Below are 11,611 nucleotides of genomic sequence, written 5' to 3'. Positions count from 1 at the left end.
GCCTCAAACTCACAATGATCCTCCTGCCTCAGCCTCCTGAGTGCTGGGATTACAGGTGTGTACCACCACACCCGGCCCATGCCTGATTTTGTAACAGCATACATTGGTCATTTGGGAAGTATTGATGGTACTGGGTTGTATAGTTTTCTCATGTGGGCACATTTTTTAAATAAATTACGAAAAGTGACATTTGCTCACTTTCTGTACTGGTTTCTTCCAAAAAGCGTAGGAAAGTATGAAGCTCAGTATTAAATGCGAGTTTTCCAAAATTGAAAATTTTTATTCAAAGCTTAGATTTAATCATTGACATAGTTTGTTGTTTACCTGTGTTGGTGTTCATTTGACCCAGCACATTAGTTGGAAAACCTTCTCCCCTGGTATGTTGTAGCAGCCGCTTATACATACATATTTTTTCCTCTCTGTATTTTGCTTGTTTTGGTTTATCTTCATGCTATTTGTGCCCTCTCAATTATTCTACATATTTTGACATTTCATAGTGTGTGTTTTCACACATGTATACATATAAAAACTTGTTGGAGAGGTACGAGCTTAGAATAGCATTAAAGCTAAATTATTTTAGAAAGACTTGACATTTTTGTAAGTACATCTATGTAAATATATTTAAGTCTGCAGAAGTGTGTACTCTTTATTTGGTTACCTTTAATTTTTCACAGTAATGTTTAAGAAGCATAATTTTTGATCCGTCTAGAATTCTAGCTTAGCAGTTTTTTCCTTAAAACTTTTAAAATGTTGTTCTGTCATGTTCTGGCTTGTGCAAATGTTGAAGACTCAGCAGTTAATGTTACTGTTACTCCTTTGCAGTTAACACATTTTTTTGCCCAGGCTGCTACTGAGATTTTTTTTCTTTGCTTGTCAGCAGTTGCATCTAATGTTCCTGTGATTCTTTTGGATTTATTTTGTTCAGGATCTGTAGAACTCATTCATTCTGTGATGTAGTGTTTCTCATCAGCTTTAAAAAAATCCTTAGCCAGTACTTTTTCCTGTTGCTTCTTAATTCCATTTCCTGTTTCTCCCTTGGTTTCCTTTGTCCCTATTTTGTTCATACTGTTTTCTGTGTTTTCCACCCTTTTTTCTCTGTTCCTGTATTTTCTCTGACTTATTTTCTGATTCATAGATTCCAAATTCTGTTGTTCTTAATGTTTATATTAAGCCCACCATTTGAATTTTTATTTTTAATTGCATTTTTCAGTTGTAGGTTTCTACTTTATTTAATGGATCTCCGTGTGTAGGTCAAGCTATCTTGTGCTTTTTTTTTCTTGAGCATATTAAAAATAATATTTTTCCTGTTTGTTTTAGATTTGGTTCCATTCTCAGCAGTCATGATAATTTTTATTAATTGCCACTGTATGAAAAGTTGAACTATTAATCTGTCTTCCCATAGAAAGTATTTAGATATGTTTTGTTTGGTTTTGACTTTGGCAGACAAGAGTATACATAGATGTCTTGATGCAGGTGAGAATGCTGTGTGATGTATGTGGTAGCTGTTAGGGGAAGTTTTCTTCGATAGCTTGTATTTTCTCAATGACTAAGGAATAAAGATAATGAATTGAGAGTTTGGATGAGGAAAGAAATATCTGATATTTGATGAGAGTGGACTAAATGGATCCAGAGATAATTATGGTTGCTAGGCAACTCTGAAAGCCCACCTGAAGTTTATGATAGCTGTGTTTTCTCATCAGCCACGTTCTGTTGCTGGGATAGAAGTGGAGGTAGGCAGAGAGTTGGATTTATCTAGCCTACTAAGTACAAATAACATGAGAATAAGGGCAGTTGAGGGAGTGCTTGCAAAAGAATGATAATGGTAATTTAATGTGGAGTTTGTGTTGGGTTCAGAAAAGAAGAACAGAAAAAAGATGGTGGGATCATTAGAGAACAAATAGATTTTGGAAGTCTGGGTAACAGAATGAGTGAGAAAGAAGAACAGATGCTTGGACTTCAGATTATAAAGGTGTTATTGTTATTGCTGATGCAAGATTTCTGGTGATTGACCATGAAAGTGCATGTCTGAAGTGGAATACAGAGTAAGATCTTTAAAGAAGAGATCAAGAAACATAATTCATCATGTCAGAAGGATTAATATTAATGTCATTACAAAATCTGTCAAAAATAATATTAGGGTATTTATAAACCAAGATTTAAAATCTGTAAGAAACGAGGAGTGATCCTTGCTGTTTGTAATTGGTTGTGTCAGAAGACAGTAAGGGTATGATCTGATGTTCTAAGATTCAAAGTTATAATTTTTAGTGAGAAGAGGAAAAACATGGTTTAGAATTAGGTAAAAGGAGAGGACACTGATTTGTCTCTAGCTCCATTGATAGGAGGAATGCGTGAGAGAAAACATGTACCATTTTGAAGTGGTAGTAGAGGAAGCATTGTCCTCAGGAAATACCGGGAGAACACATCGAGAATGTAAGATATTTTCCAGATGTCAGACTGTGAGTTCCAGTGTTAGTGGGTTAGTGTAAGGATTGGATGAGGGTTAGGATGAAGATTAGTCAGAAACAAGTCTGTCTAGAACCAAGTGCACATTTGAGACTTGGAGTTGACATGACGTGGGCATTTATGGTGCCTGATGTAGCCTAGGAATAAGAAACATCTTAAGAATGTTTTTCTTCTGAGTACTAGTATTCCTTTATCTTAGAGATGAGTCAGATCTCAGTAAGATTACTGTGTAAATTTCCTTTCATTGGTTTTATAAAATTATGAAGAGAATTTTTAGGAATTTTTTTTTAATGAAAATGTATAGTTTTTCCTTAAGTGTTTTCCTCACTGTGCCTGGTTATTAAGGCTTAAAAGGCTTAATGAGTATAAACTTGAACAAAGGTAAAATTTAGGATTTTACTGTCCAACATCACATTTTAGTGTAAACCTCTAGCAAGTGAGTATTAAAAAGGGAAATCTGAAAAACCGGAACTTTTGGTAAAAGTAATTGAGTTGCATAAAGGATTATACAGCATTAGACAAAAGTTTTGCTTAGGAGTTTCATGATTTAGGAAAAAATCATAAAGCACAGGTCCTTTAAAATAGATTAAAGTGGCTTTAAATTAGAATTACTTAAATCAGGCTACTGAAGATTCATTTAGCCTGTTAAATTTTAAATTAGGTACAGATGTAAATACTCATCAGCGGCCTAATCTATAAATATAATTCTCTCCCACAAGTAGGCTCTGAGCATATCTTTCAAGCATCTTATGTCTTGCCTGGTTCTTCCTGGGAAGTGACATACGTTTATGAGCAAATATTTTCTAACCTAAAGTGAAATATTTCAAAAGTAGATTATACTAAAATAGCACCAATTGCCAAATGTTCCCTGAGTATTGATAACCCTTTCTTCCCCTTCTTTCTCTGAATTCTTGAGAACTGTTAGTTGTGCCCACTTTTAAGCACCTCTTTTCCATCTAGGCATGATTTAGCAATAATAGTAATAATAATTCACCCTTAGTCCCAATCCTGCTATGCTGGGTTTTTTTCTGTATTATGCCTTATATGTGCATTTGTCTTTTCTTTATGGTATGTATATATTCTGTTTGACTGCTTTATATGCACTTCTTTACATGTACTTATGCCTTTATGTAGTTGTAGTTTGTAATAATTGTATAGTGCCCATAATAGTGATTATACTATGATCTATTAAATCACTCTAATAGTACTATATATTTAGGTTGCTTTTAGTACTAGATATTTAGATTACTGCTATGATTAATGTTTATATACATATTCTTTTTTTTTTTTTTTTTTTGCCTTTTTGAGACAAGGTCTCACTATGTAGCTCAGGCTGGTCTTGAGCTCACTTTGTAGCCAGGGCTGGTCTCGAACTCACAACGATCCTCCTGCCTCAGCCTCCCGAATGCTGTGATTACAGGTGTGCACCACTACGCCCAGCTGTGTACATATTCTTATGTTGGGTTTTAAAAATAATTTGTTTCTGTTACCATAGTAATAACAGGAAAATTAGAAAACATGAAAAATGAACTCATCTGAAAGTCTGTTATGCAGAGATAAGAATGATTTGTCTATGAGATATTCCTTGGAATAAAATTATGGGGTTAAGGGCTGTCATGTTTTTGTGGTTTTTATTCTGTATTACTTTATCAATTGGGGTAAAAGGTCCTGATTTTGATTATCACTAAACAATGATAATCCCAATAAACAGTGAATAAACATATAACAATAAACAGTGATAAACCCACTAAACAGTGAATATACATGATTTTTATCACAAGTCTATAATGTGGACTAATTTGTGGTGATTTTCTTTAAGTATTTTAAACGTTCATTGCATTTTTTGTGTACTAGTGATGTAGCTCCCCCTGTGCCTGTGTTCTGTTTACCTGTTAATATTTATCTGGGTTTTTCCCCCACGGTCACTGGATCTATGTAAAACTTTAGGCAGCGTGTAGAATTTCCCAGATTTCCCAGCATTGTTTTTTTAATTCTTAATGACTTGAAGTATTTTCAGCATATCTGCATACATGTGAACATGTGTATTTACTTATTTATTTAAACAGTTCAGAAACAATTGCCAGATGTTGGTATATCCTTCTTTCTGGATCTGTACTTGTGAAAGACTCCATGGTCTTACCTCCTTGCAGGTAAGTGTATGTTAACTTCATAGTACATAAGGTAGGCAGAGTTAGCATTACAACTGTTCGTTTTGTCTCATATTTAACGATGTAAAATGTATATTTTCTCTCTGTAGCTGATATGTGTTTTAAATGTCCTTGCTTCATCCAAAATATTTAACAGGAATCAACTCATATTTCATATTTAATCACTTAGTTATTTAACTTTGGACCAGTTTTAATTTTCTTGTCTGTAAAGCAAGAATAATGATAGTACCTAGTCAGGAAGTTTTAGCAAGCTCTGCTACTCACAGCTCTCAACAGAAGTCTGTAGACAGAAGTCTGTATGGGGTCATACAGAGGAGCCAGGCAGTGTGTGTTCATATTTCTACTTTCACTTCTTGGACACATTAATTTCTTTGTATCTGAGTTGGCTGCTTGTAAAATAAGTGTAATGACTATTTTTACAAATGAAATGTGTATTGGCTCTTGGTTATTTAAGTCCTTTGGCTGTTTTTCCTGTAGCTGTGGGACTCATACTAATGAATTTGACACAGACAAACAGACATAATAAACTAAATTGATATTATCTGCAGTTATACTTTAGGATTGTTTTTAAACATATTTTCTTCTGCTCTTATAAATGGTCAGGAATTTGTTGTAAGGACTTTTTTTCTAAGCCAAGTATGATGCTGTGTACCTATTAGTGCTTGAGAGGCTGAGGCAGGAGGATCACAGCAAGTTGGAGGCCAGCCTGGGCTACATAGTGAGCTTAAGCCCAGCTTGAACTACGTAGTGAGACCCCGTCTTAAAAAACAAAAACAAAAGAAAAGATGTTTTGCAGCTATTGAGCAGCAACAATAATTCACCATTGTTTTGTGATCAAGAAAATAAAGTTTAACTTTTTAAAATATTGGGTAGGAATGTAGATTTTAAAAAGGCAAAGTCATTGTATGCATTAATGTAACTATCGTGAACTTCACAGCAAACATGATTATACAAGTTTGTTTAATTTTTATATTGAATAATTCCAGCTAGAGGATTTGTATTTTTTGCAGAAAAGATACTTGTTATCATAGCGTAATTGTTAAGATTAATGAGTTAATATAAGTAAACTACTTAGAATAATGTTTGACATATAATCACCATTAAGTAATTTTTGACTTCCGATAAATGATTATTGTAATATAATAGTAATGGGATTTGAATGTTACGATACCAACAGAATGTCATCAGTACTTAGTAAAAAAGAAGTAATAGTAGTATTTTATAGAAATATAGCCAGTGTCTCTACTGGGACAATTTAATATGAAGGGGTTAGCCACTAAGATAAAAAATATCCCTCAGCGGAGGGGAGGGGGTGTTCTCAAGAAATAAGTAAACTTAAAAAGGGGGTTCCCTGTCCTATGACTGGCATTCAGGCATTGTTGAATATGTTAGCTGAGCTCAACAGATAGCAGAGTAGTCTACTGGGTTGCCCCTGAGCATAGCTGGTCCATAGTAATCTGGTCAGGACTGATAGGAAAGGAACTGCTGATCAGTATGGGCAAGCAGGGGAGCCACCCCACTCCCATCCATTGCCTTAAGGTGCAGGTAGACCCCAGAGCTGGTAAAAACACATGAAAACCCACCCAACTGCAAGGAAGTCCTTTCTACTTCCATAACCCTCTAGCACCATCTACCGACAAAGCTTTAGTATGTCCACCTGGCAAAGGAGCATTCAGAGTGAAGCTGAGAGCCAGTCCATTTGGGGTTGATGGGAAAGAAATAGTTGACATAGTTCACTCCCTGGGCTACTCAGTTTCCTTGTGAAAACTTCTAAACACATTTGGAATTCCTTTCAACAAACAATTCTTTCTACTTAATAAGATACAGCTTTCCTTCATAAAAGTGAAGTTATTCTTACCTGCTGCCCCAAACCAATCAACAGTGTCAGTTGTCATTGGTGTGTTAATTATATATTCCATCATCATTTCTTTGAGTATTCTAACTAAATACCAAATGAATTTTCCTACTTTCCCCTAAAGATCAACATTTTTTTTCTAAATTATAATCTGTAGTGTTCTGGCCTGTGGATATGTGCATCTTAACCTTACAATTTGGATTTGCTTACTTTTGAACTTAGTAGGAATGTAATCATAATGTAATTCTTTTGTCTATGTCTTCTTTCGCCCAACATTATATTTATGAAATCTGTCCATGCTGGTTTGTGTATTTATACTTGTTCATTCCCTCCGTTTAGTGTTTTGGGGGGGTTTTACATACTTGAGCACTATTATTGTCAACATTTTTGTATATGAGATGCCTGCATGCTTATGTTTCTGTTGAAAGTACCCAGCAGGGCACGGCTGGCTCACAAGATATCCTGTAGTCAGCTTTCATTGATAATTGCAGTTTTATTCTGAAGTGGATGTGTTAGTTTACATACCTACCAGCAGCATGTGAAAATTCCTTTTTTGTCTTATCTTCACCAACACTTACTAGTCAGTCTTTTAATTCTTAATTTTTTTTTTTTTTTAACTGGGAATCAGACTCACGACCTTGCAGTTACTAGGCAGGCGCTTATGCCGCTGAGCTATATTCCCAGCCCAATTCTTAATTTTTGACTGCTTAATTTCAATCATTCTTTTAAGCCCACAGTACTGTTTTATTGTAGTTATGATTTGCATTTTACTGATTGCTGATGAATGAGTACAATTTCACTAGAATCACTTTTTTTGTAAATAGTGTCTTCAAGTCTATTTCTTGCATTCCTAGTGAGTTGTCTGTACCTGAAATGTAAAAATTACTTGTATATTTGGAATAAGAGTCCTTACTTGATTATTTTTGTTGCAGATATCTTTTACCTGTTGTGTGACTTGTCTTATTCTTTTGGTAAGATTTTTGGTTGAACACAGGTTCTTAATTCTAATTTAGTTGGAACAATTCATTGATCTTTTCTGTGTCTGAAGTCCTGAAGATATTTTCCTTCATTAGTTTCTAGAACCTTTCTTGTTTTCCTTTCACAATTAGGTCTGTAGTCTACCTGAAATTGGTTTTTGTGTGTGGTGTAATGTTGAGTGGTTTCCATGTTGATACTTGTATATTATTTTTCTGTTCATTTAGTACCATCTTTTTTAATAAGTCAAATATCTGCATATGTCTGTTTCTGGACTACTAATCTATTGTTAGATTTTATGTATCCCTGCTGGAATACTACCCTATTATAATTAGTTGAGCTTTATAATGTATTCCAAGGGCAAGAGAAATCTAACACCTATTGAAATCGAATATTTGAGTCTGAGAAATGCACTGACAGTCAAATGATTAACAGAGAAAAGGCATGTAAATTTATGTGCACAGGAGCATCACAAGTTGGTGAGCACCCAACATCCCAGCAAGATTCAGAGCCTTATGTAGCCACTTTTTTTTTCTTTTTTTTCTTTTTTTTTTTTTTTTTTTGAGACAGGGTCTCGCTATGCAGTTCAGGCTGGCTTTGAGCTCACTTTGTAGCCCAGACTGGTCTCAAACTCGCAACAACCCTCCTGCCTCAGCCTCCCTAGTGCTGGGATTACAGGCATGCACTACCATGCCCAGCCTATGTACATAGCCTTCTTCATGTATTGAGGGAAGTGTGCTGCTATAGGCAGTTTCATTGGAAAGTAAATGATTCTCCAGAGATGAGTGGGCCCTGGGACAATACTCATTTGAGCTGAGTATGATGTTTTACTTTGAGTCACTTTTTTCTGTGGTAAGTGTAATCTTTCTTTATTGACTTGTGTTGTTCTTCAGGTGCTTCCTAGTTGAAGTCTAAAGCTCTGTAGTTCTTTTCTGAGCCTAGCAGTGGTTTGGTGTTTGTTTGTTTGTTTGTTTGTTTGTTTGTATTTATTTATTTATTTATTTATTTAGTCTTTTTGAGACAGAGTCTCACTATGTAGTTCAGGCTGGCCTTGAGCTCACTTTGTAGCCCAGGCTGGTCTCAAACACTCAAAGATTCTCCTGTGTCAGCCTCCCAAGTGCTGGGATTATAGGCATGCGTGTGCCACCATGCCTGGCCAGTTTGTTTAATAGAAATACTGTTCAACAAAATGGAAATAAAAGGAAGTGAAAATGCTTACCAAATTGTTCCGCAGTGTTTGTACCATTTCAGACACCTCCCAGCAATGTGGATGAATTTGAGTTTCTATTTCTGCATGCTGTCACTACTACCATGTAGTGTCATCAGTCTTTTAGTTTAGTTATTTTTGTCATAGTGAAGTGATTTTATATTTTCCTGATTGTAACGATGTTGGGCATTTTTGTCATGCTTATTGGCCATTACTTTCTCTGTTTTCTTCAGTGAAATATCTGTTTAAATTTGGGGGGCTATTTTGGGGTGTTCGTCTTTATTATTATGTAAAAATATTTAGTATGTTCCGGATGCAGGCTATTTGTCATTTTATCCCATTAATTTGGTAGGCATTTTCATTTCCTTAATTCTATTTTTCAATAAATTTATTTAGAGTTAATTGACATGGACAGTACTAAACTGCATGTATTGATAGTATATAAATTGCTTAAGTTTTGGCATATGTAAATATCTGTAAAAACACTATTAGAAGGGATAAATTTCTATTACTGTTAGAAAATGTAAAACCACTCCTAACTTTTCCTTCTTTCCTTAGTCCCCAGGTAATTACTACTTATTTATTTTTATCAGTGTAGATTAGTTTATATTTTCTGGAGTTTATGTAAGGGAAAGCTCACAGTGTGTATTTTTGTCTGGTTTCTTATACTCATTAAAATAATTTTGATGTTTATCCATGTTATATGTATCACTTTCATTTCCTTTTCTTTCAGTATTACGTGGCTATATATTGTTTAGATTCAATTACTGGTGGACATTTGATTGTTTCCTATTTACAGAGTTGTGAACTTACGTGTGCAAGTCCTTTTATGGACATTTTAAAAAACTTTAATTTGTCTTAAAACTATGTATGTACAAGTAGAATGGCTTTACTTCTTTATGTGGAGTATAAGTCTTTATAGGGACATATACTTCATTTGTTTTGAATGAGTTCCTAAGAATGGCTAGGTTAGATGGTAGGTGCATGTTTAATCTTCTGAAAAGGTTCTATAATCTTTTCCAAAGTTGTTCTACAATTTTACGTTCTCATCAGCAGTATGTGAGTTGATCCACATCACATCCTCATTAACAGCTGGGGTAATGTCAGTCTTGGTATATGGTAGTGTCTAGCTGTAGTTTAATATTAGTGAGCGTTTTTCATATGCCTGTCATTTTTATGCCTTTTATGAAGTGTTTCTTTTTAACTTCTAGCCATTGGGGGTAGGGTTGTTTAATTTCTTATTTTTGCATTTTAAAAGTTCTGTATGTATGCTGTATACATGTTCTAAAGGACAGTCCTGTATAGATATGCAAATATTTTTTCTTGCCTGTGGGTTGTTCTTCTGTTAACTATTTTTCAAACAGCAGAAGTACTTAATTTTGATGAAGTTCAGTTTAGCAGCTTTTTTTCATTAAGGGACTATGCTTTTTGTGTTTTATGTAAGAAATCTTTGATTAACCCAAGGTTTCAAAGAATTTTTTTGTACAATTTCTTCTGTTTTAAATTTTTTTATTTCACTATGGGCTATTTAGGACTATTTTTGAGCTAATTTTATATATGATACAAAATATAAATCTAATTTTATCTTTTATCCTTGCATCCTTAATTGTTTCAGCCCCTGTTTTTGTTTGTTTTGTCTCTAAGGTCCTGGGAATTGAACCCAGGTCTTCACGTGCGCTAGAAAAGTACTGTTCCCTGACTTACATCCCCAGCCAGCACCATCTGTTAATGAAAATTCCTTTTATCCATGGATTGCCTTTCCATCTTTATTGAAATAAGAATGGCTATATATTTGTGGGCTTATTTCCCAGTTTTTTATTTTGTTTTATTGGGGTGTTGTTTTGGGTTTTTTAAGGTAGGGTCTCACCGTGTTTCCCAGGCTAGCTCTTAAAAGAGTCTCCAGAGTGCTGGGGTGAGAGGAATGCACTACCATACCTGGATGTTTTTCCACTTTGTCGTCACGCTAAATTGCAAAGTGAAGTACTGTCTATTCTCCAACTTGGTCAAAATTGTTGTGGTCATTGTAGGTTCTTTGCAGTTCCATATAAATTAATTTTGGCATCTGTTAATGTAAAAAACTTGCAAGATCTTGATAGGGAAAGCACTAAATCTATAAATGAGAATTAACTCTTGACACGCTGTATCACTCCATTTGTTTAAGTCTCCTCTGATTTCCATCAGCAGTGCTTAAGTTTCCCTGTAGAGGTGTTGCATATGTGGATCTTGTATCTTGGAACATTATTAAATTCACTTATTCTGATCTCTTTCATAAAATTCTTTAGAATTTGCTAAGTGTGGTATTAACTAAATTTTTTTCATTTTTAAATTGTGTTGTCTTATTGTTATCAACTTACAAGAATTTGTATACAAGTTTTTAGCAGAGAAATTATTTGCATATTTTTTTGCCTTTCTGTGGCTTGTACGTTAATAGTCCCCTTTGAATCACAAAGGTTTTTAATTTTGACAAAGACCAAATTTAAAATATTTTTTTCTTTTGAGAGTTGAGATTTTAGTTTTGTGTCTAACAAAATGTAAACCAGCCTCATGATCATGTCTTACGGCTTTTTCTAGATTTTTTTTTTAATTTTAAAAATAAAAGGAGGAAAACATTAACAGACAGCCTTTTACAAAATAGCAAAAGAACGGTACAGACAATATAGAGTTACAAACAAAGTGGTAGGAAATTAACAGTGCTTGTTGTATTACATATTGATATCTTCAAAGCGGTTTCTCATGAAAACAGATAGAGACATGCAATATTGATCAATCAAAGACTCACTGATAGTTTCTTTCAGCAAAGAAATAGAGACAGTAGAACAACTATGTTAACTAACTTGTATATACATACATACAAAATTTCTGCTTCTATCCCTTCTCTTTTCCCACATCCCAATTGCCCTTTACCCTTGAGCGTTTTCCTATCATTTCACAATGTCTATCATA

The 11,611-nt window shown here is 34.4% G+C and overlaps 1 protein-coding gene across 1 annotated transcript in view; it reads left to right on the top strand.

The window, feature by feature from the left end:
- The window catches only part of Rapgef6 (Rap guanine nucleotide exchange factor (GEF) 6), a 206,744-nt gene that overhangs the window by 44,433 nt on the left and 150,700 nt on the right, over nucleotides 1–11,611 (top strand). Inside the window, exon 4 of the mRNA XM_005376072.2 lies at nucleotides 4,530–4,613. Within this exon, the coding sequence (XP_005376129.1) occupies nucleotides 4,530–4,613 (84 nt within the window). The remainder of the gene's footprint in view (nucleotides 1–4,529; nucleotides 4,614–11,611) is intronic.

The sequence above is a fragment of the Chinchilla lanigera genome, unplaced genomic scaffold, assembly GCF_000276665.1.
Source record: "Chinchilla lanigera isolate Chin_1 unplaced genomic scaffold, ChiLan1.0 scaffold00007, whole genome shotgun sequence".
Taxonomy (NCBI): Eukaryota; Metazoa; Chordata; class Mammalia; order Rodentia; family Chinchillidae; genus Chinchilla; species Chinchilla lanigera.
This window is presented reverse-complemented; position numbering and strand designations above follow the sequence as displayed.